This window comes from Embiotoca jacksoni, unplaced genomic scaffold (assembly GCF_022577435.1).
Source record: "Embiotoca jacksoni isolate LCO1_2020_lvr unplaced genomic scaffold, fEmbJac1.0.p SCAF_13, whole genome shotgun sequence".
In the NCBI taxonomy this organism is placed as follows: domain Eukaryota; kingdom Metazoa; phylum Chordata; class Actinopteri; family Embiotocidae; genus Embiotoca; species Embiotoca jacksoni.
In genome coordinates, this window is record NW_027185263.1 from 797,863 (window position 1) to 825,690 (window position 27,828).

The following is a 27,828-nucleotide window of genomic DNA, read 5'->3' on the forward strand; positions in this document are numbered from 1 at the left end:
GTTTCTGTGGGATTGCTCACCTCAGTTTACAGCATGAAGGGTTTGCAACACCAAATCCTGTTCAAAGGCCAGTTTACATTTTTCTCAGGAAGAAAGTTACGTTTCTGTGTTTTCACGTGTTGAATCGAACGGTGAATTCTGACAAGTAATAATAAATGAATACCATTTAATTGTAGATTTGGTATTCAAAGTATTCTCTCATTGTAGCATTTAAGGGGCCTTAAATGTTCCCGTTATGGCGTCATCGGGCCAAACCTGAAGCCAATTATTCCCAAAGACACGAATGTCCGCGAATTTGCGCCGGGAAAAGTTGCAAATTCGTGTCCGCACGAGTTGAAAATATTTAACTTGAGCGTCCGTACGCACAAAAATTTGCTTCGTGTTTGGTCTAAACGAAACATTAAAATTATATTCTTCAATTCGATTTTGAATGTTTTCATTTTTCTAAAATAAATGATTGGTGATTCATGCATTTCTTTTCTTTTCTCCATCTTTGTGTCTTCACTCTATTCCAAGTACCAATATTTCAGCTGGAGAGAAATTCTGTTTTCTGTTTACTATTTATTTTATTTTGTTGAATTGTCAAAAAAATATATATTTAAAACTATAAAGATTGAAAAAAAGAGGAAAAGTTGGTTGGAAAAATGGTGAATTTGACTGTAGAAGTTGCTGAAACTGAAATAAATGACTGTTTGATCTGTCGGAGAAATTTTAAGCGCACAGTTCAGAGTTTTAAATATAAACTGTATAACTTAGTCAGTAAAAACTACAGGTTTCCAGGGAGAGAAATACATTTATTTTTCTAATTAACATCAGTCACACGTTAGAAAAATACTCTTAATTCACTTCTGACGCATCAGACGTGTTCCAGCCTGAAACACAAACAACCTGTTTAAAAAAAGGAAATGAGAAAAGTCTCTTTACGCCGGCGCTCCTCCTCCTCCTCCTCCTCCCCCTCCTCCTCCTCCTCCTCCTCCCTTCTTCTTCTTCTTCTGGGGTTTCTTCTTCTTCTTGGCCGGCGTGCTGTCCGACGGGCTCTTCCTGCTCTTCTTGGCCGGGTCGGGCTGTGAAGCCGCCGCGCCGCCGGCTGCTCGTTTCTGTTTGGCTCTCTGCTCACGTTTCTTCTTGGCTTCGCTTCCTCTCCCCGCTCCCGCTTTGTCCGCCGAGGTCGACGTGTCCGCCGTCGCCTCATGAACGCCCTTATTGCGGTTTTTACGTTTTTTGGTTTCTGGCAGGAAACCTTTCTTCTTCTTGGCAGCCGGCTCGGCGGCGGCGGCGTCCCTGTCCGGCTTCGTCTTCTCTACTTTGGGTTTCCTGCGAACGTGAACAGACTCAAGGTGAACGCGGCGTCGAGTCCTGCGGTTAAAGTCATCCTGCTGATCTCCAGCATCAGTTTATAAATTAGACACTTGTGTTTCAAAGCCATCAAATCTTCTGCTTGAACGTGTTTGTTTGTTTCCTGGTTGTTTTATTTTGTTTGACAGTAAACTGAACTGTGATTTATGAAATTTAATCTACAAGAATAGAAAAAAAGTCACCAAAAATCTCATTAAAGAAACGTCAGAGCAGTTTGTATCCTTCAGTTGGAGTTAATGAGGGAGGAAAATACAAACATTTGAAATATGACCCAAAATGCAACTCTTCTGTCTTCGTCTGTGGGGAGTCAAATATTTTTAATTCCCAATTTAAGGCGTGAAACCGAGCAGCAACTAACAGTAACATCACTTCTGTTTTGAAGCGTGGAGTTTGGTATTTCAGTCGTCGGCATCTTGTTATTTTGGAGCCAGAAGTGACCATATTTAGACGAGCTGGGGGAGGAGCAAGGACACTATGCCCCGCCCACCTATCGGAATGTAGCTAATGACACAGCATTTACATAACATTTACTGACTTTGTATTTCATGAGTTGAATGGGAGTCTATGGAGCTGTAGGTTTTTTTGGAGCTGACCTCTAGTGACACTCGGTGGTATTACACTTTAAGGTACAAAAGCTACGTCCACTCTTATAAACAGTCTACGCCTGAAAGCACATGACATCTGACCTCTGCAAGTTTAACTCAAATTTAAAGGAGCAGTTTGTACAATTTAGTGGCATCTAGTGGTGAGGTTGCAAATTACAACCACTAAAACATGTTTCAACTCGTGCGGTGAGGAAATCTGACTCGCTGGATGATAGAGACTCGACAACAACTCACGCGAGTCCGAAGTGCTTCATCACGGCCCAGTAGGTGTCCTCCATCTTGCCGGTCTTCTTGAAGGTGATGGTGCCGGTCAGGGACGTCAGGATGTCCTGGAGGGGCTCCAGGTCCACAGACAGGGTCTACACGGGACAGGAAGTCAAGAGTCAAGAGACCGAAACCACGGCAACCGGCTTTCTTTCCCCGCAGGCCCCGCCCACCTACCTGCTGCCGAACGTGCTTCACCAGGAACTGACTGAGCTCCAGCGTCTTCACCAGCTTCTCCTTCGCCACTTTGCTCTCGGCGTCACCGACCTGCCGGACACTCTGAGAAGAGACGACACCGAGGTTCTAAAGTCAGGATCAGCTGGCGATGAGACGGATATGATGACGTTTGACTCGTTAGAAGTCGTCAGTCCGTCCAGGGAAATACAAACGATCACAATAATTAACACAAATTCAAGTCAAAACAAACAAAACTGACTTTATTACCAAAACAATAATCAGTCCAATCAGCAAAGTGCACACGAAAACATTCCCATCATGAGACCACATTTCCCACAAACCCCGTCACCACCTGTCGTTCCGGTTAGCTAGCAGCAGTTTGTTTTGACGGTGAGAGGAAAGGGGGCGGAGCCTTGCTGGTTGGAAATGAACACTTAGTTTTGGTAATAAAGCAACTTTTATTTTGAAAAGCTTACATTATGCTGTAATACTTTTGTTCTTCTGTTTTTTGGAGGGAAAACCATCGCAGGAATTTAGCAAAATTGCAAACGGACACAAATATTTTGAAGATTGCTTGAATTTGCGTTAATTATTGTGATAGTTGTGAAAAGAAAATCCTGATTTGTTTTCTGTCTTGCTGATGTTTCCACACACACACACACACACACACACACACACACACACACACACACACACACACACACACACACACACGGAGTTTGAGTTGTTTGACGTTCCATCTGGTGTTCGTGTCTGTGAGGAAGACGAGGGGCTGAGAGCGGTCGAGGAAGATTTGCAGCAGCGTGCAGACGTGTGTTCACCCCGAGCTCTCTGGAGGACGGCCGGCTCTCATCATCGTTTATCACCGCGCCAACGCAATCTCATAAACCTCAGAGAATAATGTCATTAAAATGTGAACGAGCCCGAAGCGTGCCGGCGTACGAATGTCTCTGCTTACAGTGAAGACGTGTTGAGCAGCTGATCTACACACAGATGTGACTTTCAATCAGTTCCGCAAGGAGAAGCTGTTCACTGAATGTAAAGTGGGGAAATCAGAGCAGGGAAGGCAGTTTGGGTTTCAGGGACGGAGACAAAAGCTTCTTCTGCAATGACGGTACCGACTCGACTTATGTTGGTTCGGTTTTCATATTTTTAGTATCACCTCCATTAATACTAAAAGATCACGTAAAACCCAATCATCAACCATCAGTGATGTCATCAACCATCAGTGATGTCATCAACCATCAGTGATGTCATCAACCATCAGTGATGTCATCGTTGGTTCATGAACGTTATGAATCCTCCAGTTCAGATTCTGTCCGTCACCATCTTTACTAGTTCGGAGCGGTTTGGAGCAGGAAGTGACCATATTTGGACGAGCTGGGGGAGGAGCCAGAGGTGGATCTGACCGATCTGATCGGAAACCTGACGATACTACGTCCCGCCCACCGATAGCTGTAACCTGACTGCACCACAGGCCTGTCAATCAAACAGACACGCCCCCAAAAACAGGTCTTCTTGAATCTTCTTTTCTAATGAATGAGGGATTATTTTCAGATGGACCTCCAGAAAACTAATAAGAAGGAGTGACTTTAGCTAACAACACCGAGATAACTGATGGACACATTTTATTCACTTTGGATTTGATGAGAGAAGTTGAATGGGAGTCTATGGAGCCGGAGGCTTTTTGGAGCCGACCTCTAGTGGCACTCGCTGGTATTGCAGCTTAAGACACTTCTGGATCGGAACCATTTTACAGACCTGAAGCTACGAACTCTTTAATATCCAGTCTGTGGATGTGACAGAGCGGCGTCCACTCACCGCTGCCAGCTGCCCGGCGACCTTCTCGCAGAGCTCCGCCCACCGAGCGCCGCTCAGCAGCTGCTGAACATCCCGGTTCTGCATCGCCCGCAACACCAACACACACGCTTGACCCTGAAACACACAAACACGTCAATAAACAGGAAGTCTGATGCACACGAGTTTTTGCACTGTTTAATCCAATTTAAATCAAATCGGATTTATGAATAAAGTACATTTAAACAAAGCAGAGGTCGACCAAAGACCTGCAAAAAAAATCTGAATTAAAACAGACTTGATCATAAGAAGAAATAAGCAAAACAAAACCTACATAAATAAATAAAAAAGGAAAAGGAAGAAGAAGCCAAAACAAACACGAGAGAATGTAGAAGCCGTAAATAATAATTAAACTCCAGATTACAGCTGTAATCTGATTATTTAAATCATTAAAACGGATGTTCTTAAAAGGCCGGGAGCTGTTTAAACTAAGTGTTCATCGTTCGTAGAGCAGTTTTTTCTTTGCGTGCTTCACAGCCTATTTTGAATAAACAATACAGACATGACCCCATTTTTCACTTTTATTTGAGACTTAACTCCAGCAGACGGCAGCGAGCCGTGTGTCTGCAATTATTTAATTTACTCTAAAGTAGCCGATGTGCTGAATTAATCTGTAATTAATTAAAAATAACATTAGTTCTAGTTTTTATTTCCTTCTATTTTCTTTTTTTCATGTTCAGGACAAAAAAGGAAATCTTTACCTGCTGGTGTTCTCTGACTCCGGACGTGATGTTCTGCACGGCTGCATCCAACAGGTTCACACACACGACCTGGAAACACACACACACACACACACACACACACACACACACACACACACACACACACACACACACACGTTGATCACAGCTGCAGAGGCTGGCCTGCCGTCTCCATGGCGACCTGCAGTGTGCGTGGTCGTACTCACGGGGAATCTGTTGAACAGGTCGGTGAACATCTGAGCGGTCAGCGGACTCTTCCTCCGACTCATGAAGGAGCTCAGAGCCTCTCTGAAGGTGGAGGAGACACGACCGACGTCCACGTTCCCCACGAACTCCACCTGCACCTGAACACATCACACATTCAGCTGTATGAAGGGAAAACATCCAAAAACCAAAACACGTTCAGTTTCATATCCCAGACGTCTCCCGGTGGTTTTTATGGACTCTGTCCCAACTTTTTTTGAGACGCGTGTTCAAAATCAAAATGAGCATTCATCTTTTATAAAACAATAAAATGATTTGATATCTCTGGTCTTTTTGCAAATTAAATACGAGTTTACGTAATTTGCAGATCATCCCATTCTGTTTTCATTTACATCCCAACTTTTTCAGAAACAGGGCTGTAGAAGTGGGCTGAGTTCTCCGGGACTGGCCCACTTCCTGACCCAGAAAAAAACCAACTGCAGGGACAGACCTGGAAGTTATCTGGTGCAAAGCTGGACACGATAATAGAGACGGAGGTACAACTCAAATCCCTCGTTGATGTTTAACGACCGTAAAGCAGAGTGAACGTACGTCATTGGCCGCCGCTCCGTCAGCTGTCGCCTCCTCTCGGGTCTCGGTGGGCGGAGCTCCTCGCAGCACTTTCAGCACATACAGAGACGCACTGCAAAAAACGCAGCGGTCAGCAGGAGTCCCGGAGGTTACAGGTGAGGAAGACTCCCGTTGTCCTACCTGAAGTAGTAGAGGCAGACCGAGGAGTCCGACAGCTTCTGGGTTTTAGTCACCAGTTTGTCCAGCAGGTCGTGCAGCTCCCCCTGTCTGTCACCGGCGGTCCTGCAGTAGTTCTTCGATCTGCACAGCTGGTTTCTGCAGGATAAAAGTGGAACCAGTAAATATTCACACCAACTAAAACATCAGGTGTCAAAGGAGCCTTGTTCTGGACCAGAGGAGCAAAATCTTAAAAGAAACAAAGGAAACCGTGCTTGGTTGAGGCATCACTTATGAAACAGTAGAAGAAGAAAAAATGAGCCGCTGCACAACGTGAGGAGAGTTTTTAACGACAAACACATCAAAAAGTCAACTTGGAAAAAAAGGCGGAAGCGTATTTTCTGGAAGGAAGAATAAGAGTTGATCGCAACGCAATAATAATAATGATAACCGAGTAATAAATAAAAAAATAGGAAATACAACCAAACAAATTGAAAACACGCAGTCGAGTACGAGGAGACAGGACGTCCCAGCTGGAAGTGTTCCTCACCTGAAGATGTCGGCGGCGCGGCGCAGGAAGTCCTGCTCCTGCTGCTCGCTGCCGGAGCTCATCCCTCGGTCGATCAGGTTGAGCAGCGGCTCCACCAGACCGAGCACCAGAGGGCTGACGGCCTGCCGGGTCACGAACACCTCCACCAGGTCCAGAACCTGAAACACACCGGAGGATGAGGGCTACGTTTGGACTTCGGACGCAGCCGAGCGTTTCCACGTCTTTTCTTTGACCGAGGACGACGTACTTTGATCTTGAAGTCTCGGACCAGCGCCCTCTCCTTCTGCAGCTTCGTCTTCTCGTCCTTCTTGGCCTGCGTCTTCTTCTTCTGCTCCGAGAACAGCGCCGACAGGCTCTTATCCAGCTCCATCATGGCGGCGTCGTCCAGATCTTCGTCGCTGCTGGCGTCCTCCTCGGTGGCCTGAACACAGCAGAGGACTCGTTACGCTCATGTTTATTTCATGAAGAGTATTTTTCTGTCGTTTGTTTGTCGTTAAATATTTATTGCTCCCAGAGAGATGAAGACGTCCGTCACTCACCAGAGCGTTCTGCTGCTGGAGGACCTTCATCAGCTCCATGCGGAAGTTTTGGTCCACCTCCACCATCTTCTTCTCCTCCTCTTCCTCCTCCTCCTCATCCTCGTCATCGTCTTCTTCCATTTCTTCATCTTCTGCATCGTCATCCTCGTCGTCATCTGATTCGTCGTCCTGACAGACAGAAGTCACATTTTAATGGAGTCCAAAGGAATCTGGATTGATGACAGAAGAAAACCACTGACCTCCATCTCCTCATCCTCATCCTCCTCTTCATCATTTGGTTTCTTCTTCTGTGTTTTGTTTGCGTCGTCCGTGACAACCACGGCACCGTCCTCCCCGTCGTCCTTCTCCGGGTCCAAAACCTGCAGAGTCCAAAAAAATAAACAAATAAAAATCAGCGAATGACGTTTTGTGATAACAACTAAACCATCTCCATGACAACCGGGAAAACTCCCTAAACTAGTAAAGAACCACAGGATGTAGCTAAAAGTCGTCACTTCCACCACGTTTATGAAATAAAACTGAAAACATTTCTGCGATGAATCCCGACGGCGGACGATCGTTGCTTACGTCTAAGATGGCGGTGAGGGCGGCGGCGGTGACGTGCGGGCAGATGGACGAGAACACCGTCTTGCAGACCTGCCGGATGTGTCGGCTCGACTGGGACAGCAGGGACAGCAGGATGTCCACCATCACCTCCACCCACTCAGGCTCCTCCTCCTCCTGCTCCACGGCTGCAGCGGGAAACAGTCAACACGTTCAGGCTCTTTCATGCGGCGCTAGTTTTCTTTGTGGCCACTAGGGGGCGGTGGAGGGAGTCGGACACGTTCAGCAGATACAAAGCAAAATGAAGTCTGATCTTTCACCGTCCTTTTAGCTCCACCGCCTCCTGAGGGAAGTATATCTTTAGCTGATAAATGCTCCACTATGCTAACCAGCTAGCGTCTAACTTGGTCCGTCTGCCGTTTCCTGCTGAGCCGGCGTAAAGTGACGTTTTCTTGCTGCAAAAGAGTAAAGTTGAAAGTTGCAAAACCGAAACAATGTGCTGAAAGAAGCTAAAATGCTCTGTAGAGTTAAGGTGAAACTGGCGTCAAAGTTTAAACTCCTCAAAAACTGAAACAGTACAGGTACCAGAAGGATCGAAACTCAAGAAGCAACGAGCTTTTTTTCTTCTGAGGTTTCCACTTCAACTATCAGCTGCAAAATATAACGATAAAAGTTTCACAGACTATTTATACCGAAAAATGTCCGAAGCAGCAAGAAAGGTCTGAATAACAGCTGATGTTCGAATCTCTCGTTTAGTCGGGTTACTTCCTGTTTGGGAAACGTCGTCCCGTCTGTAACTGGTGTGAAATAAACTGATGAACTGTTTGAGTAGCAGGCCGCACCTTGTTTCTTCTTCTTCTTCTTGGCCTTCTTCTCCTGAGCTTTGTCCACGCAGCTCTGCAGGTCCTTCATGATGTCCAGCAGCTCTTCAGGAGCCTTCAGGACACAAACATCAACGTGTCGGTAGATGGAAATTAAAAAGGACGGTAAACTTTACGGTACCGGAGGCGCGGTACCTTGAAGAGGTGCATGCCGAGCAGCAGGAAGAGCTGCTGGAAGGCGCCGCTCTCGGCCGTCGAGCCTTTCTTCGTCTTCTTCTTCAGGTTCGCCACCGACTCCAACATGCTGCAAGGAAACGATCCAGCGATTAAAAACCACGTTCCCCTCTTCAGTCGGCCGGCGGAGGGACGGCGGTGTCCTACCTGTCCCAGGCCCGTCTCTGCTCGGCGCTGAACGGCCGGCTGCTCTGGACGCACTTGGGCTGCGTGAGCAGAACCTGCGCGTACTGAACCAGGTGGTAGATCCACATGGTGCCGTCGGCCGTCACGCCCACAACACGCTTGTGGCCGACGGCGGCGCCTTCGGTCGAGTCCTCGGCCGGCAGCAGGTTGTGCATGGACAGGAGGAGTCTGGACGGTGGACGGACAGATATCAGTGATACAGCAGAGGTCAGAGGTCACCTGAACAGCCTTTTTGGTCTTCGGACTAAAGAGGAACCCTCACTAGTCTGTTCACGTCCTTTTCAGAATCCAAATGAACTTTTGGACCAAATTTGAAGAAATTCCCATCAAGACCTTCTTCACCAAAATAGATTCACTTCGTCCTCTGGACCAAGAGAACGTTTGTGCCTAATTTAAAGGAATTCCCTGAAGATATTCTGACCACATTTTGTTTGAGGACAAACAGACAACTCAACCACATCATATGTTTGCTGCCGTCACAGAGAAGCTGTAATCTCTCACCCAAAGAAGTAATTGACGAGGACCGCTCTGGTTTTCTCGTCCAGCGGGACGGACAGCTTCTCCTTCGTCTCGGCGATGTCGGCCGAGGACTTCTTGGTGCTGAAGAACGCGTGGAAGAAGACGAACCTGGAAAAAGAACCAACACAACATCAGCTGGTGTTTTTCCTCCTCTTCCAACAGAGACGCTGAGGAACCATAAGCGTCTCACCTCGCCACGTCCATGATCAGATCCTCCGTCTTCTTCACCAGGACGTTGTCGATGATGGAGGACAGACGAGAGACGATCCACTTCCTGAGGCGGGAAACGGGACTCTCCTTCCTGCAGAGAGAAAAAAACAATCGGTTTCAGTAACCGACAAGAAAAACCTTCTGCTGAATAAACGATGAAAATAAATCCGCTCACTGCTCTCCTGCGTCTTTGCCGTCCTTGCTGTCTTTCTGCTTGCGCGTGCTGAAGTCCAGCAGCGCGTCCATCCGGGGACGCAGGAAGACGTCCTTCAGCCAGTCCACGTAGCGCTGCAGCGCCGCCGGCCGCAGGTGCTGCACCACCTTCCACACCGACGGCACCACCGGGTAGCCCTGGTGGGTCAGGGAGGAGAAGCCCACCATCACCGCCAGCTGTCGGTCCGAGTCCTCGCAGCCCTGCAGGAAGTCCGACACGTAGACCTCCATCTCCGGGGCCAGCTTGAAGCGGTCGGGTCTCTGGGGGAGAGAGAGGATGGAGGCGGGACTTAGACGGTCGCCGCCGGAGGGTGAAATCCGCCGTTTACGGTGGACGAGACACCGACCTGAGCGGAGAGCACGTGCTCCCCGTAGTGCACCATCACCTCCCCGGACAGCACCTCCTTCAGCTGGGCCTCCGACAGCAGAGGCAGGGCGCTGCCCAGCAGACGGAAGCTCAGGAAGCTGAACACGGAGACGGGAAAACACCGGAAGTAGGAAAGTTATTTCTGGTAATAAAGCCAGTTTAGTTTGAAAAGACTTCATCTATAGTTTTACTACTTTCAACAGCTTCTGATGACGACATTTATTTTGTGGAAAAATCACAGGTATTTAAAAAATTGCGATGGCATGATTGCCATGTCCTGGAGGGACCGTTTAGTCCGTCCTTCAAGGATTTTAAAAGCAATTTTCTGTCATTAATGGAATCAGAACATTTTGCGGCAGCTATTCCAAAATATTACGATTCAATTTGTGGAGTTTTAAGCGAGTTTTTAAAATTAAATTGCAGAAATGAGCAAAAATCTCAAATTAAAAACTGCAGACTGGAGAAGTTTCTCAGAAGGTTCTCTGCATTCCTTCTCTAGCCACTAGGGGGCAGCACAGCACTGACGTAGCACTGACGTAGCGCTGATACGCTGCACGACAGCTGGAGACTGTCCAGGTCTGAATGTTGGGACGGACTCCCGTCCCTGAGGACTCACTGTGTCGGGCCCGGCTGCTCCTTCAACATGCCGTCCACGATGGCTTTGTTCCAGAAGAGCTGGAAGCTGTCCTCCCTCAGAGACAGTTTCAGGAGGTCCAGGACCACCGAGGGGAGGACGCACTCCTTCTTCACCGAGTGGGCCGCCATCTTCAACACCTCCGTCAGCCTGCGGGAGAAAAAAACACGTCCTGATGAGACCTCTGAGGGAGGGAGGACAAGACACCCGGAGGACCGACCTCGTCCCGGAGGACCTCGTCCCGGAGGACTCACTTGGGGATGTTGTCGGCGTTGATGATGGTGGTCGAGCCCAGCAGCTTCTTGAGTTTTTTGGGTTTGAGGGTTTGGGGGAAGCGCTGCAGCGCCACCAGCAGCAGCTGCAGCTGCTCCGGAGTACTGAAGGCCGAGGCCAGGTCGGCCTGCAGCGCCCCCAGCAGGACCTCCTCGAACACCTCCTCCGGGATCTGACGGGAGGAAGACACGTGAGCTTCACAACAAACAGAGAGAAGGTCGCAGAGGTGCATTATGGGAGGGGTCGTCACCTCAGACAGGATGTCCATCATGGTCTTGGACGGAAGGTCCTTCAGGTGCTGCTTGTGCTGTTTGAGGTTCTGGAGCACCTGAACGCATCCCAGAACCACCAGCGGCTCCTGCAGAGACCAAGACACGGTTACAAAAACAGCTTCGCACACGTTCATGTCCTGGATCGGCGTCGTCACGGTGATCTGGAGGTCTCGCAGCTCTGAAGACATCCTGAAAGGTTCGTTCAATGTCTTCCTGAGTCGTCGTTGTCTTCATTAAAAGACCAAACTAACATCAGCATTAAAATGGATGCGGCTGAACAGACTCCGCCTCTTTGTACTGATTAAAGCTGATGAAGACGGAGACGTCTTACCTTGGAGAGCCGGCCGGACTGATGAAGGGCGAGGACGCCGAACAAGTTTCCAAACATGGCGTTTCTGGCGAGTTTCTAGGAAAAAAAAGAGAAAATGTTTAAACATCTCCTACGTGAAGATTTTAGTGCTGAAAGACACCAAAACGCCCCAAAACGGACCTTTTTCACCGTCTGTAAGTTGTGTCTTTGTTTGATTCTGTCGAGGACACTCTGCAGGGACACGTCGTCGAAGGCGCTCAGGACCTGAGAGAGAAAAACATTTTAAAATGGAAAACCAAGAACTTATTCAGAGGCAAGTCTTAAATCAAAACAAGAAAAGTTGTTCTGAAATGTAACATTTCAGGGACAGAGAACCAGCACCTCCTGGTGGACAGACGATGTAAATGCAGAATGTCTTTTCATGTTTTTGTGCTGCCTTGTTTATCAGCTGATGAAGACTATGAATATTTGTCGATGACCTGAACTGTGGTGCCGGTTCGGTGGGTCCAACTGGTCCCGTGGTCCACTCACCTGTCCCAGAGCCAGGCTGAACCCGGGTCTCGCGGTCTCCCGAGAGTGGGCCAGTCCCTCCACCAGTCTTTTAAAGGAGTACTCCAACTCATCTGCCTGCATCATTCACAAATATACAAACTCTGAAGCTTCACTTTACCAGTACAACACAAACATGTGATGTTATTTTGCTTTTATTGTGAAATCTTGAAAAGGTATTTCAAAGTAAAAGAACTTCTTCCACCAAAGCAAAAAAAAAAAAAAACTAATATGAAACTGACAGGATTTCACGAGCACGAGGTTCTTTATTTATATTTATTTGTATTAAATAAACAAATAAACAAATTAGTACATAAATTAGTATTTCTGGGTTGTTATAATCCGGTGAATTCCTATTTTAATCCTATTTGTACTCTTTTCTTTGCTCCTGTAACGACAGTATTTAAAGCCACGCTGACTTCTCTCCGCCTCACCTTGTCTTCGGTTTTCAGGTACCGGACCAGGTCCTCCACCGCCTTCAGCCGGACCTCCTGATCCGGTTTGGCCAGGTCCCAGAAGAAGTCGAGGAAGATTCGGTTCTGTTGCAGGATCCCGGCCGGCCGGACCGGCTGGGCTGCTTTCACCGGGAGCTCCACCATCTCTACAGACATCTCCTCTCACAGCTGCAACCGATGTCCATGCCCGACTGCTGCACGAGGAAAACGTGCCTCTGGAAACAGAACAACTTCCGGGTCAACTCAAAACTTCCGTTTTTTTTTATTTCACCAACAAAAACTTTACTGAGAGACTCTGAAAGGACAAGACAATAAAACAAAACGATTCAAAAATAAATCAATAATCTTTATGTTTAGTAGCAGTTTTCTGTTCTGTATTTAGCTGTTATTGATTTATGAATATTTGATTTCAATAACAAAGACGTTTTAAACAACTATATAATATATACAAAAAAGAACTGAACTTCTCTAAGAGCACAATGAAAAAAAAAAAAAAAATCACTTTTGGACTCTTTTTTTGGGGGAGTTTTGTATTGTTGTTGGCCTTTGGTTTAATATTAGTATTACTGCACGTACATACCCGAACCTGTGTGGCTTACCCTTAGAGACTCACCTTAGGGGGACTGAGCCCTGTGAACCATGTGACTTATTAAGGGGACCTACCACGTGTATTACCTGAGCGGGGCTCGAACCCGTGACGTTATGAGGTCGTTTCCAGCCCGGCGTCGCTGGACTATCTTCATCGGGGTACAAGTCGCGGCAGGAGGAAGTCTTTCATGGAGTTAAGGTTAGGGTTAGGGTTAGTCTGGTTAACTCAACAGGTAAAAGATTCTCCTTCACCAAGGTTGATATTAATGGTTCAGATTCCACCTGTTGATGCTGATTCAACTTTTAGTGAAGTTGAAACGTTTGGAGAAATTGAAAAAGTTTTGCATCCACAACACATTACAGGAAGATATTTAATATCACTGCAGACCTCCTTGAAAACACGTATATCTACGATCCAAAGAATGTCTGCGGCAATTTTGGTTGCATTTGAATGAATATTTGTGGACGGTGGAGTTGTAGGTTGCAGTGAGACAAAGATTTGTCTCAATGCTGTGTAACTCTTAAGGAGACTGGTGGTGCAGTGATTAACACTGCTGCCTGTTAGATGGAAGGTTGGGGGTTCAATTCCCTACTTTGTTATGATTTTTTTTTTAAATCATACTATCAGCAAAAAGTGACCTAAAAGTAATTTTTGGGTCACTTTTTGAACAACATGCCATAGTATGACTTTTGGGCCACTTTTTGTCCGCCACGCTTACGGACACACCGATCGACGAAAACAAATGAACATGTTCGGGGGCACAGACTAAATTTTAAGTCGGTCCGACAAAACATGATAATGGAAATACTAAATCAAACCCGTAAATATTAAAATACACAAAGACACAGTCTAAGAAATGTAAAAAATGCCCAAAAAGGCATATATACACGAATTTATTATGTATAAAAAAAAATATCGTCACATCTGGACTACGGCCTCTAGGTGGCGCTGCTGGTCTGTCTTTTAATCAATTCACCCAAATGATGAAAGTTCGTCACTTACTTCAGTTTGTTTTCTGAAGTTAAAGTTTAATTAAGTTTTATTTGTGATCCCAAATTTGTCCCAAACGTTCACTCGGACTCGACGATGAAATTAATAGATTTTCATCTTTTTAGCTTCAAAATAATTCTGGTTTCTTCATAAGTTGATGAACACTTTGGTTCTCGATGTTATAATTATTGCAGTGGAGGTTTATGTTGCATCGAGGACGTTCAAATAAAGTGCTGCAGTCCTCTTCTGCAGCGCCACCTTCAGGGCACATTTTACACTTTAACTCCTTTTTTTTTATAAGCAGATATTTTGACTTGTCAAAGCCTGAGAATCTCAGAGCACCGCGGACATCAGCAGGACGATGTGTCGCAACATGTTCTGCTTCCCGTGAAGTCGTATGAGGACGAAAAAAAAACACACTCAGTGCAGCTGTTTCACATTTTCACCGTCATGTTTCAAAGCTGCCCAGAAAAAAAAACGTGAACGGGATTCAAACAAAACACAGCAGAGGTCACACATGAAGACACTTCTGGACATCAAACTCACAGCAGTTTATCTTCCCGTAAAAAGATGTTCTTTATTAAAACTGCATGCAGGTTTCCGGTTCCTCCCGCGGTTCCTCTGGTTCCTCCGGTTCCCCCGGTTCCTTCAGTCGAGCGGCCCAGCGAGCACAGTGTCCAGGGCGCTCTGAGCATCTCTGATCTGCTGCTGCAGTCTCTGCTTCATGGCCTCGTTCTGGGCCTTCTTCAGCATGTCCTGCATGTCTCTGATGGCGGCCCGGTATCCCGGCGCGTTGTGGAACGCTCGCACCGCCTTGTCGCCGCTGCACACCAAGAAGCGCCCGTTCATGTCAAATCTGAGGTCGGAGATCTCCTCGCTGTGGACGCCGTGCAGCTCCTCCTCCAGCCGGCCGCTGGCGGCGTCGTACATCGCCACGTTGCAGCCGTCGCTGACCGCCACCACCCGGCCGTCCGGAGACAGCGCCACCCGGCTGCCGTCGGAGGAGGCGCAGGACACCGTGCTCAGCAGGTACGGGTCCTGCTGCTTCTTGTACTCCACGTCGGTGTTCCACAGCTTCCACGTGCCGTCTTTGGAGACGGTCACCATCCTGGGAGGAGACAGGAAGTCGACCACGTGCAGGTGTTAGTCTGTCAAATTAAAACTAGAGAAACTGTGTGAAAGAAATCTGGACACCAGAAACTGTAACGCTAATGAACATGTTTTATTTTATTCCTCACTAACTCATCGATCGTGCTGACGAAGCAGAGAAGCTGGCGTCACCTGTGGGAGTCGTTGGAGAAGGCGAAGGCGTGGACGCCCGCCTGGTGGCCCTTCAGGTCGAACGCTCGCGTCACCTCTCTGAACTCTCCTCCCTTCCCGAAGCAAACCTCCCACACCTTCACGTCCGGCGTGAAACCGCAGGACGCCACGAACCTGAGAGACGATCACAGCTCCGATTTAAAAAACACGTTAAATCTTCCGGAGCTCGGTGTGTCGGGAGCGACGGACCGACCTGCCGCACGGGGAGACGGCAGCGTACGAGTTGGTCATCTGGTTGGTGTTGATGGAGGCCAGAACTTCTCCCTTCAGGTCCCAGATGTGGATGCTGGTGTCGACGGAGGCGCTCATGATGAACTTACCTGCAGAGGAAAACAGTGAAAACATCTACAGCCAGTAATAAAGCGAGAATGACGTTCAGGTGAACGTGCTGCGTACCCGTCTCCGCGATGCCGATGTTCAGGATGGGAGCTTTGTGTTTCTGAGGGAAATCTTCAGGAGCAGCTTTGAAGCTCATCGTGCCGTCGTCCTTCTTCATCATCTTGAAGATTCGAATGGTGTCTCCGTTGGCGACCCAGGTGATGAACGCCCTGCGGGGGTGGGTGGGTGGTTGGGTGGGGGGTAGGGTGGGTGGGTGGTTGGGTGGGGGGCACGGGGGGGGGGGGTACTTTAGTACAAAACAACATGAGCATCTTCGGAGGAAAAGCCGGCAGAACAAAACAAACCAGACTAAAAACAAACAGCTGTGACCTCGGGACCGTTAATTGTACAAATCGTTGCCGTTGAGGATTTAATTTTGCTTTTCTGCTCATTTTCTGCCACGATTATTAAAATCAGAGCTTTGTTTCCAGCTGAATCTGGGTTTTGTAGTCCGGCCGGTTAAAGTGAGTTTCAGGGGTTACTGGGTGGAGACCTGGAGTCGGGGCTGAAGCGGACCAGCGTGGCGTGATCCAGCTCCACGTTGGCTCGCAGACACTTGTGTTCCCGCTCCAGGAAGTCTTTGGTGCTCCAGATGCGGACGGTGCGGTCGTCGGCGCAGGACGCCAGGTACTTCCCGTTGCTGCTGAAGTCCAAACACGTCACGTTCCCGCTGTGGCCCTGAGACACGAAGACACGACAACCGACGTCCATCCGTAAAGACGACTCCTGAATACTCAGTGACCGGTTCATAATATTCTGTTCACTACGTTTATAACAGAGACGGAAAATAAAAAAGCTTTTGAGCTGTTTGTACCAACATGAGCTCCTGCAAAGTGCTTTAAGGTGTTTTAAAGTGTCAGTATTTGTTTTAAGGTGTTTTAAGGTGTCAGTATTTGTTTTAAGGTGTTTTAAAGTGTTTTAAGGTGTCAGTATTTGTTTTAAGGTGTTTTAAGGTGTTTTAAAGTGTTCCAGTTCACCTTCAGAGATGCCGCCAACAGCGGGTGACTGAAACTGTGCTGTGCCGGTTTATCTTTGCGGCTGCGCTGCTTCTCTTGCTTCAGTTTCTTGGACGCGGGACCCTTCGCGGCGCTGCCTTCAGCTGAAACACACACAGGAAGAGTTTCATGAGGCAAAATAAAATGTCAGGGATGCTGCAGTTGTCATTAACTTTTTTTTTTTTTTGGTGCCAAACTCAACAGATTTAATTGGAACAACTAGGCCACACTTTGAGAACTGTTTATTAAACTCTTTCCGCAATGCGAAAATAAACCATAAAATGTTGATAAAAATGTAGTTTTTCTTCATGTTAAAAACTCTATACGAGGTTTATAGTCGGGAGTCTTAACCTCGGGAAACAGGAGCTGTTTTTTTAGTTGTGCTCCTCTGTAATGTTTTCAGGACTCGACTTTGTTCTGAAGATTTGATTTGGTGCCATAAAAATAAAATGAAACTGAATGTGTATTTAAAGTTGACTTAGTTTAACAGATGGATGTTTGAACCTTTAATCAATAAAAGGGGAAGAAGAAGAAAAAAAAAGGGGGCGGTGCCTCCACAGAAAGCAGCGACCTCATTGGTCCGTCAGTACAACGCGTTCTGATTGGCTGTCGGGTGACTGAAAAGTTGCTTCAGTTTTAATGTGACTCGTGCGTCCCCGCTGAGTGAACACATGAATGAGTGAACACATGAATGAGTGAACACATGAATGAGTGAACACGTGAATGAGTGAACACGTCACCCGTGACAGCTGCGCGGACTCCCGGCAGCCACCGCGTCACGAGCTAACAACAGTTACGTCAGCTAGCGTGGCTCTTACCGGCAAACTCCGCCGCCTGCTCTGCTTCCTCTCGGATTTCTTCTTTCCGTCGTCCCACCGCCAACGCGACCAGAAGAACCAGCGCGCCCAGTAACAGCGTCATGGCGACCAGAGCTGCTGCCTCCATGTTCACAGACTTCTGTTTGTGCCACGTATTTTCGCTGCGCTAACGTCTACTCGGCTAACCCTCACTACCGCGGCACTGCGCATGCGTCCGCCTAATGCTGCGTTTGGGTTCTCTAAATTTAATCGTAAATACAACCACTCAAATTAATGAAACCCTTCCGAGTTGTATTAATTGAAACGCTAAATGAGTTCAAAGTGCCCGACGGATAATAACAAATAGAAATGGAAAAAAAATGAAATGAAAACTGTCGATGAACCATTGTAATCTACGACTGCCCAGTTGGCGGTGCTTTTCTTTTGTGATTATAAAAGTTAGAAGTTAGAACTACGCTGTTATTTTTCCATTCTGCCGACATTCAGTGAACGCAGCATAAACTGATATAAGTCTTTAGCGCCCCCTATCGGACGGGAGTGTGTGGCAGTTAAAACTACCACAGGTGGGACACAAATGCAGCACGTTTTGTTGAACTATTAATCTTGAAGTTGTTGCTTTTTATATAATTTTTTTTATGATTTACGCCCAGAAGCATCAAATACCAATTTTTTTTTCCCATAATGCACCCCTTCCTCATCCCAAACATGCAAGAGCAAAACAAACTTGGATCTGCCTCTCTGTAAATAACACGGACTGCATTCGCTTCCATTTCTTGGTGTTTTCCATTTGTTTTATTGTGGCGGCGTTTTAGTCTTTTAATTCCTGTTTTTGTGAACTCGTTACCGACGTGCAGTCTAAAGACTTCTGTTGCATTTATCGTTAGTATTAATATACAGATATCAGCGTCAGAGCACATGTACGATTGGAAAACTTTTTTTCCTGAACATAATGCAGAAAAAGGTGCTTGAGGCTGTTGTTGTTCTATTCGTTTTGGTTTTAATTTAGAGTTTTGTAATTTTATCTTCGTCTCAGAGCCCCGTTATCATTTTGGACAAAACATTTTTCATTAAACTGTAAAACTTCCTGATTTTATTACATGTCTTTCACAACAAAAGTGTTTAAAAAAACAAAACACTTTTCAGTCAATACAGGAAATATTTTTAGCTCCTAATATATCGGTATCAGCCTCAAACTTCCAGTACGAGTCGGGCTTCCACGTGTTCATACCAAAAAAAAAAAAAGAAAAAAAAAAGGTTTTATTCATTCAAAATTGACCATCAAAAACTTCTCGCTGTTCACAATAAGAGGATTTTTTTTCCCCGCGGACACACATCGCTTCCATAAACTGACATCAACTTATTTCATGTTCCTCAAATCCCGGTGAGACATCTGAACAAGAGATCCCTGCAGCATCGTGAGATTTTCTGTAACTACGGAGCAGATAAAAGTTTGTTAATGTTGGAGTCGTGTGTTGCCGTGCAGATATTATTCGAGGGTTAAAATGTTAAATGGATGTTTTCAGTAACGAGAGGTAGTGTCCAACACACACACACACACACACACACACACACACAATTCGGGGCGGAAAAGACGAGATCTCAGGTTCTTTTTTTTTTCACAGGCATGAAGAGTTGGCTTTGGTTTGTCAAACATCATTCATCCTCATCACACAGCGACCTGCCAATCATTACATCTACAAACAAAAGGAACGAGGAGAAGAAGAAGAAGGCCGTCCACTGGAGGACTCTGGGAATGCTCACAAAGAAAAACAGGAAGCGGCTGACGTTAAGACATTTGCTAAAGTCCGAGTGCAGAAACATTCTCATTCACTTACAGGGTCAGAGAGCCAATTTAAAAAAATAATTTAAGCTTTACATTTACAGCGCAGCGCCGCAGCCGCGTACCGCCCGCCTCCGTCGCCTGTGACACTCGACCCCATTCACACTCAAGATATTCGCTAACATACAAACCGCCGAGCGTAAAAAAATAAAGGTCTGAGCTCCTTAAGACCGACTGACGGGAGTGTCCATGTAACTGGAACAGGAGGGAAAAAAACAACTTTGGATATGCTTTTGTTCACGATAAAACTAGTCTCTCTCTTCAAGTATAGCTCGCGGCCTCTCCTTCCTCGCTGCTACGTCACGCAGTCAAACAGCCGGCCTCCAGGCTGACGATGAGAAGGAGGAGGAAGCTGGTAGGGCGGGTGGGGGCGAGGGAGGGGGGTGTTGGGCTTTGAACAGAGCAGTGTTAGCCACATTAGCAGCAGCAGCTGAAGTCCCGTGAAGGCGGCGTGCAGCAGGTTACTTCTTCCTGTTGTGCTGCCGCCGCGCCTGCAGCCTCTGACGAGCTCCGGACGGCTTCGATCCGGCGCCGATGGAGAAGGAAGCAGCCGGAGAGCCTGGAGGGGAAAACCAGGAGGAGGTGTTAGGATGAGAGACTGGATATAAGAGTGTTTGTAGCTTCAGGTCTGGAAAATGGTTCTGATCCAGAAGTGTCTTCAGCTGCAATACCAGCGAGTGCCACTAGAGGTCGGCTCCAAAAAGCCTCCGGCTCCATAGACTCCCATTCAACTTCTCTCATCAAATCCAAAGTGAATAAAATGTGTCCATCAGTTATCTCGGTGTTGTTAGCTAAAGTCACTCCTTCTTATTAGTTTTCTGGAGGTCCATCTGAAAATAATCCCTCATTCATTAGAAAAGAAGATTCAAGAAGACCTGTTTTTGGGGGCGTGTCTGTTTGATTGACAGGCCTGTGGTGCAGTCAGGTTACAGCTATCGGTGGGCGGGACGTAGTATCGTCAGGTTTCCAATCAGAACTGACTGGTACTTGATGTTATCTTGGATTTGTTACAGATTATTATATATTTGCCATTTTTAGGTTTGAGGTTCTTTTATTTTTCGTTCGGACCGAATCTATATTAGTAAACATACAGATGAACTAAATCGCGTTTCTCAGGTTTGTAATAAAAATCATCTAAAAAAAATTAAATAAAGTTGAACACAATTAAAATATGCAGCTAAAAACATACTGAAGACAGAATTAAAGACAATAACAGAAGATATAAATTGCAGCAGCCAGTGTGTCCTATCATAAATAAATAATTAAGGCAGTGAAAAGGACTCCATATGTTCAGGCTTCATATTTAAGACCTCAGGATGAGGCGGGTAGTTTTGTTTTTTCTCAACATCGTCACACCTCTATTAATAAAAAAAACGAACCCAGCATCGATGGCGTCCCGAAGGGAGCAGAGTTGAAGCCTTGGACCGGAGCTCCAGGACTTCCGAAGGGAATCGGAGCGGCAGCAGCGCTCTGACCGAAGGAAGGATTCGAAGTTCCTGCAGAGAAACACACGACTTCAGTAAAATAAACAAACACCGAAGTCTCCTGGGTCACGTGATCATTCACATCGTTTCAAAACAGTCAAAAAACATCCTCGTCTGCTTTTTTCTGGTCCGTCAGGCTGTTTTGTTTCAGAATAAAAACCAGAAAATATCTCCAGCTGTACGAAGAGTCCAAATGAGAACGATTTCTTCCTGGCTGTCACATCAAAGTCTTGAGTAAGACAAACAAACAAATAAAATCTGGTTATTTCTCACCGAACGCCGGTTTGTCTGCAGCCGCGGTGCCGAAGTTGAAGCTTCCCATCTGTGGAGGCGGATTGTTGGCGGCCGGCGTTCCAAACTGGGGAACCGACATCCCGCCGCCGAAGTTAAACCCTCCGGGTGTCGGCTGGGCGGGTCCGGAGGGAGCCGGCGGAGGAGGAGCGCCGCCGCCGAACGAGAAGGTGGCGGAGGAGGCGGAGCTCTGAGTCTGTGACGGCGCACCGAAGCTCGGCGCGGCTGGCGGCGCCGCCGGGGGGGCCGCGGGACCACCGAAGGCAAAACCAGTAGAGCTGGCTCCGAACGCTGGTTTAGCCGGGGTCCCGAAGGTGGTCGCCGTGGTGACGGCAGCAGCCCCGAATGTGTTCGCCGTGGTGACGGCAGCAGCCCCGAATGTGTTCGCCGTGGTGACGGCGGCAGCTCCGAAGGTGAAAGGGGCGGGGTTAGAGGCAGGTGTGGTTGATGCGGCGCCGCCTCCGAACGGGAACGGTTTGGGCGGCGGCGCAGACGAGCCGAAAGTGGACTGAGATGGTGGAGCTTCGAACGCCGGCTTCCCGAAGGTGAAAGTGTTCTGGGTGGAGGGGGGGGGCGGCGGTGGTGGAGGAGGCGGAGCTTGACATGCCGAAGCCTCCAAATGAAGCGGTGGTGGTGTTTTGGGTGGAGGGGGGGGGCGGCGGCGGTGGAGGCGGGGTTGGACATGCCAAAGCCTCCAAAAGAAGCGGGGGTGGTGCTCTGGGTGGAGGGGGGGGGCGGCGGTGGTGGTGCAGGCAGGGTTGGACATGCCGAAGCCTCCAAAAGAAGCGGGGGTGGTGCTCTGGGTGGAGGGGGGGGGCGGCGGTGGGGGTGGAGGCGGGGTTGGACATGCCGAAGCCTCCAAAAGAAGCGGGGGTGGTGCTCTGGGTGGAGGGGGGGGGCGGCAGTGGAGGCAGGGTTGGACATGCCGAAGCCTCCAAACGAAGCGGGGGTGGTGTTCTGGGTGGAGGGGGGGGGTGGCGGTGGAGGCAGGGTTGGACATGCCGAAGCCTCCAAACGAAGCGGGGGTGGTGTTCTGGGTGGAGGGGGGGGGTGGCGGTGGAGGCAGGGTTGGACATGCCGAAGCCTCCAAACGAAGCGGGGGTGGTGTTCTGGGTGGAGGCCGGCTGTCCAAAGGAAAACACCTTCTGACCGGCAGGCGGAGGGTCCGGCTGGGTGGCGCCGAAGGAGAAGCCGCTCTTACTGGAGGTCGTCGTGGCAACAGCAGGTGCAGCTGGTCCACCTGCTGCGGTGGTGGTGGTGGTGGTGGCGGCTCCAAACTGAAATGTGCCCCCCGTGTTCGGAGGCTGCACCGTGGCACCGGTGCTCATCGTGGGTGGTGCAGACCAGTTCCCAAACAAAGACGTGACACCGAGCGGCGCTGCAGACTGGGTGGTGCTGACGGAGCCGGTGGAGGCGGTGCTGGTCATACCAGGAAACACAGACGGAGCCGCTGTGGTGCTGCTCGTTAATCCACCAAACACGGAGGACGTAGTGGAGGAGGGGGCGGTGGATGTGTATGACGGAGGCGGGCCGAAGCATCCACCTGTGGGAGCCTCACCAAAGATGGGCTTGAAGTTCTGGACCGAGGTTTTGGTGTCTGAGGAGGATGTGCTGACGGAGAAGATGGGCTTGAAGCACGAAGCCAGCAGAGGGTTGGCGCTGCTGACGGAGCTGCTGTGCGGAGCGGTGACGGGGTTGGAGGCGGGAGCAGCAGAGGTGCTGATCTGCCCGAACGGGCTTCCCCCTGCGGGTGGGGTGCTGCTGGGAGCCTTGGACACCTGAGCCAACACCTGGGTGAAGGCGGAGGGCTGCTGCACCCCCGAGGAGGAGGAGGAGGAGGGGGGCTTGTAGGCCGGAGGGGGCCGCGGGGCATCCAGGGTGGTGGAGGCTTTGAGGATGGAGGTGCTGGGTGGAGCCGGCGTGGTGGAAGCAGACACTGCACAAAAAAAAAACACAAAAATAAAGCACGAAATCTGGTAAAAAAAAAATCTGATTAAAAAACACAAAAATGATATTTACCTAAAATCTTGAGCTCGCTGCTGAGACCTGCAGCCGGACCGGCTGGGGATGATGATGAAGAGGAGCTCACAGCAGGAGTCATCTTCATCTTCAGCGCCTCCAGCAGAGGGTTGGAGGCTGCCGGCGCCGGGCTCGGGTCCAGGTTGATGACCGGGATGACGGAGGTGGAGGCGGTGGGCAGCGGAGCCGCCAGCAGGCTGCTCAGGGTGGTGGTGGTGGTGGAGGAAGAGAAGGTGGAGCCTGTGGAGGAGGAGGAGGTGGGAGGAGGAGACGTAGACTTCTCCGGCTCCGTAGCTGAAGAAGAAGAAGAAGAAGTGAAGCAGGTTAGAAACAGGACGGAGGACAGAGGATGGAGGACGGAGGAGGAGATGAAATGAGGCTGCTCGGACTCACCTGGCGTCTCCAGGACTTTCTGGATCTTACTGATGGCCGCCTTCTTCTCCTCATCCAGATCCTTCACAGTGATGGTGTAGCCCAGCTCGGGTGGAGGAGGCTGCAAAACCAATGAGAACCCACGAGTCAGAGAAACACACTCCAAAGAGTTCAGAAGGAAGTCTGAAGCTTGTGTGATGTCAACGCTGCAGTCCTCCTGCTGAACAGCAGGTGTCACTGCAGACATGAAAACATTCTACGCTGATGGAGAAACAGAAGTTAAAAATATAGAAATCCATTCGTAAATGCAATTAGTTCTTCCTTTATTTCCGCTGTTTTTACAGGCGCCTGGTTGTAATGTGTTCCTCCTGCCAGAAGGTGGCGGTAATGCTCTTAAAAGCTAGTTGAATAGTTTACACCGATTAACTTTTTTTTTTCACACCGATTTAACATTTTAACGTATTTCTGCTTGAAATGCCAATCAGCTCTTGAACTTTTTAGATGTTAAGCGCCTCGAGGTAAACAGTTGGTGGCGCTATTTCTCTGCTCGTTTGCCTTTAAACGACGGCAGAAGAAGAAAAAGACAAAGGTCGAGATAAAGATGACATCATTGAGATGGTGGAATAACGAGAAGGAAAACATCAACGGAAATCTGACTTGTTTTTGCAGATTGATTGGAATGATTGTATTGGGCCTATTAGCCCCGCCCACTGGTCTCTGATTGGTCAGGGTTTCCAGACAAGTCAAAAACTGAAGGTTTTAGCGATACGTGGGCGGAGCCAGGTGAGTGATCTCCCAGCTGCAGCTCGTCAACGCTGGTTGGGGAAAAAACGGGAAGATCCACGAGCCACAAGTCATCACGGGTGGTGTTAAACATCTGGAAGGAACTCCTCCCGAGAGCGACGCTGTCCTACCAGAGAGATGTGGTCGTCGCGGTGGCTCGACACCAGCTGGATCTTCCGTTTCCTCTTCCCTCCGCTGCCGGTGGAGTCGGCCGAGGTCGCGGCCGGGACTTTGGGGGCCGGAGTCAGTTTGGCTGCAACGTCAGCAAAAAACATGTGATTAGACGCGTCTTCGTTGACGTCTCGTCGAGTTGCCGACGAAATCGGACCGACGGTCGCGCTGAAGAAAGATTAATGAGACTCACATGCGACGGGCGTCTTGTCGGAGGCCATCTGCTCCGACCTCACGGAGGAGGCGGAGCTAGGAGACTGACCGTCGTCCTCTCTGCGGGGTCAAAACGCGCGTTAACAGCTGTCACGATTTTTAACGTAGACGTGAAGGAAAGTGTCGGAGACCAACCTGAGTCTCTTGGCGGCTCCCTCGGGGGTCTGGGAGCGAGACGAGCCGGGGCTGGACAGAGGAGAGCTGGGAGCCGACGGCTTCTTCCACTGCGAGGAGAAGACGAGGAGTTAAAAGCGTTGCGACTTGCCGTGTTACATAACCGCAGCGGGGCGAGGCGTCACCTGTCCGAGGCCCAGCGAGGAGCTGTACGAGCTCCGGATGGCGTTCCTCCGGGTGCCCGGCGTCCCTCGGGGGGTGAGGACGCCGCTGCCGGAGCTGATGGAGGAGGTGCGAGACCTCTTCATGATGGTCTCCTCCGTCACGGACGTCATCCCTCTCTTCAGATTCCCCGGCCTACAACAAGAAACGTTTCACCCCCCTGCTGTTAGACGGCGGTACTACACGTCAAACATCAAGACGACGGAGACGTTCCACTCACTTTGGAACGAGCTGTGACGGAGTGCCGTTGGGCAACAGAGGCTCGAAGGCAGAGTGGGCGCTTCCTCCGCTGTCGTTACGCCTTCGGAAACAAATTAAAAACAATTAAACCGAATTATTTAATCAAAGTCGTGAGAAACAAACTTTTTCAAATGGAGAAAATCTGTCTCCTTTGTGCCTATCAGATCAAATCCAGCCACATTATTATGTTCCCATCAGTTTGAGTTTTATTTACTCGACATTTTTAACTGCTTAAATATCAAACGGAGCAAAAATATTTCCTCTTAAATGGAACAAAATTTGTGAATGTCTCTGAAAGTCCATTTAAACGTGTTTATCCAGAGTGAACTGAGGCTGTCCAACTTTTCCCGCCATAAAAATCCCAGCTGACATTATGTCTTTTTTTTTTAATAAAACTGAGGAAATCTGGAGTTTATGAGTCTCTTAGTAAATAAGTATAAATCTGTGGATCCGTCAAGATAAATCTGATGTTTTGCGGTACCTTCGTTTGCTCCTCTGCTCCGTGGTGAGGCTCCGGTCCTCGTCCTCCACTTCCCTCTTGCGGCTCTCCTTCAGCACCCTGAGGACGCTCTCTCTGGAGCAGGGGTCCGCGGGGGGCCTGGAGAGCCCGGCGCAGCTCAGGTGCTCCATACTGGGGGAGGAGGACAGGAGGGGAGGTCAGACGAGACACACAGCAGAGCAGGTTCTCCATCTCCCGCCGTCTTAATTAAAAAAGCGTGAGAACGAGCGAGTGAGCGAAGACCTCGGGCTGCCGCGGTCCGGCCGGGCGATCTTCACCGTGACCGGGCTGAAGGCGGCCGGCGAGTTACGAGGGCTGAGGATGTTCTTCTTTCTGAAGCCGTCCCAGCGGACGGGGGGCAGGACGCCCAGCGACGAGGCCCCCGGCTGCTGCAGCGGGTAGTGACGCTGGGGGGTGATGGTGAACCTGCCCACCGTGCCCAGAGGCTCCCTGCAGGGGCGGAGGCAGAGAGAGAGAAGGTGGAGCATGAGGGAGGAGCAGATGGATGTGACCCGACGGGATTCGGGTGTCCAAGTAGGAAAGAGACCGCTGCAGGAATCTCGTGTTTCGGTTCAGATCATCATCAGTTTTATTCTCCTCTAAAAGTGATTGTGAAGCAAAAACTCTACAAAGAACCAACATGGTTCCCTCATTACAAAAGGAGCCGAACCGATGCTGATGTCAGGGAGCAGAAACACAACTGGATGTTCATGATATCCTCAGGTCAATCAATGAAATCTTACAAAACACTTCTAAAAAGATATTTTAATAAAGTTTCATTATTTACAAGCACATTTCCCCCTCTGGTGCATCTCATCTGTTTTTTGTTTTTGTTGTCTTCCGGGATTTGATTTCATATTTATTTGTATTATTTCTGCCGGATTTCATGAGTATGAACTCCGTAATGTTTTAATCCTGGTAAAAAAAACAATGAAAAGCGCTTTGTAGGTTTATTTTTTAGTTCTGTATAAATAAAGATTATATCTATATATGAAGAATATCAGTCCAGCTCGTCATGACATTTCATGATTTAACTATACTGATATTTGAGCAGTAACTTACGGTCCAACCTGGAAGTGAAGGAGGATGTGTGACTGATTTAATAATCAATATGAAGAACTGTGTTAATGATTAAAAACCCGCCAAGACGCGGAACCTCCGAAGAACCGGCTTTCAGCCTGATTTGATGAACATACCCGGCAAATGAGAGCCTCCTGTTCGGAGTAGCGACCGCATGGTTGGGTCTGGAGAGCTTCTCCCTCAGCTGCTCTCGGGGGTTCCTGCCGGCTCTCGGCCTCTCGGCCGCCGGGCTCTCGGGCTTCACGATGTAGCTCCCCATGAGAAAATCCCGCGGGCTGAACAGAAACGAGTCGCTGGCCCCCCTTCGATAGACCCCGGCGTCCCCGACCCTTTGTCTGAAGTGTCCCTCCGTGTCCCGGAGGTCGGCTCTGCCGCTGCTCCTCGTTCCCCCCCGCGCGGCCGCCGACACGCCGGTCGACACCCAACCGGACAACCAGCGCCGGAGAGCGGCCGGCACGCTCAGTCCACCCCGCGGATTCGGGCCTAACCTGGCGGGAACAGGTTCTCCGCTGTGATAGTAACAGGCGACACAACAAACTGCAAGAATTAAAGTCGCGTAAAAAAAAGTAGGAATATAATAAAAGGCGAGAGTGACGAGGCCTAACGCAGAGAGAATCACTACATGCTGCTCTCTAGGTGACATGGCGGCAGCGCGCCGCCGGAGGACTCGCATATCCCATCATGCTGCTGTGCCGACATTACTTCTTCGTCTTTGGAATTGATGGCGTTCACATTGGACGTTTACGTGCATCAGCGCCATCTACCGAGCTGGGTGAGAGTGGAAATATCCAAAAACGATCTCCACCACATTGAATAGGAATATTCAGTAGTAGGAAGTAACAGTA

General features: G+C 48.9%; 3 protein-coding genes across 4 annotated transcripts; all 3 read right to left on the reverse strand.

Moving 5' to 3' along the window:
• Positions 1-773: 773 nt before the first annotated feature.
• Positions 774-12,784, reverse strand: mybbp1a (MYB binding protein (P160) 1a). 2 transcript variants are annotated; one of them, XM_069145798.1, is made up of 27 exons: positions 12,545-12,784; positions 12,093-12,188; positions 11,742-11,825; positions 11,583-11,657; positions 11,230-11,337; positions 10,961-11,151; positions 10,689-10,856; positions 10,053-10,170; positions 9,668-9,966; positions 9,473-9,583; positions 9,265-9,390; positions 8,725-8,931; positions 8,539-8,647; positions 8,365-8,458; positions 7,547-7,710; positions 7,219-7,338; positions 6,980-7,147; positions 6,688-6,861; positions 6,441-6,598; positions 5,915-6,049; positions 5,756-5,846; positions 5,167-5,298; positions 4,961-5,029; positions 4,224-4,337; positions 2,403-2,504; positions 2,196-2,320; positions 774-1,314 (listed from the first exon to the last, which is right to left on the reverse strand). In XM_069145798.1, the coding sequence occupies exons 1-27, from the start codon at positions 12,719-12,721 to the stop codon at positions 921-923; spliced, it is 3,909 nt and encodes a 1,302-aa protein (XP_069001899.1). In that variant the 5' UTR covers positions 12,722-12,784; the 3' UTR covers positions 774-920. The 2 variants fall into 2 exon arrangements, with proteins under 2 accessions (XP_069001899.1, XP_069001898.1); XM_069145797.1 differs by having other exon boundaries at positions 5,167-5,304.
• A 1,229-nt stretch (positions 12,785-14,013) lies between these two features.
• Positions 14,014-17,852, reverse strand: tbl2 (transducin beta like 2). The gene is made up of 7 exons (XM_069145799.1): positions 17,656-17,852; positions 16,820-16,941; positions 16,336-16,520; positions 15,861-16,012; positions 15,658-15,784; positions 15,426-15,578; positions 14,014-15,252 (listed from the first exon to the last, which is right to left on the reverse strand). The coding sequence occupies exons 1-7, from the start codon at positions 17,780-17,782 to the stop codon at positions 14,793-14,795; spliced, it is 1,326 nt and encodes a 441-aa protein (XP_069001900.1). The 5' UTR covers positions 17,783-17,852; the 3' UTR covers positions 14,014-14,792.
• A 590-nt stretch (positions 17,853-18,442) lies between these two features.
• pom121 (POM121 transmembrane nucleoporin) lies at positions 18,443-27,656 on the reverse strand. The gene is made up of 14 exons (XM_069145800.1): positions 27,100-27,656; positions 26,147-26,353; positions 25,886-26,035; positions 25,385-25,465; positions 25,128-25,299; positions 24,964-25,052; positions 24,809-24,888; positions 24,576-24,697; positions 23,683-23,782; positions 23,290-23,583; positions 22,322-23,206; positions 21,253-21,843; positions 20,875-20,991; positions 18,443-20,054 (listed from the first exon to the last, which is right to left on the reverse strand). The coding sequence occupies exons 1-14, from the start codon at positions 27,654-27,656 to the stop codon at positions 19,957-19,959; spliced, it is 3,543 nt and encodes a 1,180-aa protein (XP_069001901.1). The 3' UTR covers positions 18,443-19,956.
• Positions 27,657-27,828: the final 172 nt, after the last annotated feature.

Excerpts from the sequence above, each read along its gene's own strand:
- mybbp1a (XM_069145797.1), bottom strand. The coding sequence starts at position 12,721 with ATGTCTGTAGAGATGGTGGAGCTCCCGGTGAAAGCAGCCCAGCCGGTC. Across the intron at positions 9,584-9,667 it reads GGCAAAGACGCAGGAGAGCA|GAAGGAGAGTCCCGTTTCCC; the intron begins GTGAGCGGATTT and ends TTCTCTCTGCAG. Across the intron at positions 8,648-8,724 it reads CAGAGACGGGCCTGGGACAG|CATGTTGGAGTCGGTGGCGA; the intron begins GTAGGACACCGC and ends GTTTCCTTGCAG.
- tbl2 (XM_069145799.1), bottom strand. The coding sequence starts at position 17,782 with ATGGAGGCAGCAGCTCTGGTCGCCATGACGCTGTTACTGGGCGCGCTG. Across the intron at positions 16,013-16,335 it reads CGCTTCAGCCCCGACTCCAG|GGCGTTCATCACCTGGGTCG; the intron begins GTCTCCACCCAG and ends CCACCCCCGCAG. Across the intron at positions 15,253-15,425 it reads TTCTCCAACGACTCCCACAG|GATGGTGACCGTCTCCAAAG; the intron begins GTGACGCCAGCT and ends GTCTCCTCCCAG.
- pom121 (XM_069145800.1), bottom strand. The coding sequence starts at position 27,656 with ATGCGAGTCCTCCGGCGGCGCGCTGCCGCCATGTCACCTAGAGAGCAG. Across the intron at positions 25,300-25,384 it reads CCGTCACAGCTCGTTCCAAA|GCCGGGGAATCTGAAGAGAG; the intron begins GTGAGTGGAACG and ends TTCTTGTTGTAG. Across the intron at positions 23,783-24,575 it reads GCGACGACCACATCTCTCTG|CCTCCTCCACCCGAGCTGGG; the intron begins GTAGGACAGCGT and ends TTGGTTTTGCAG.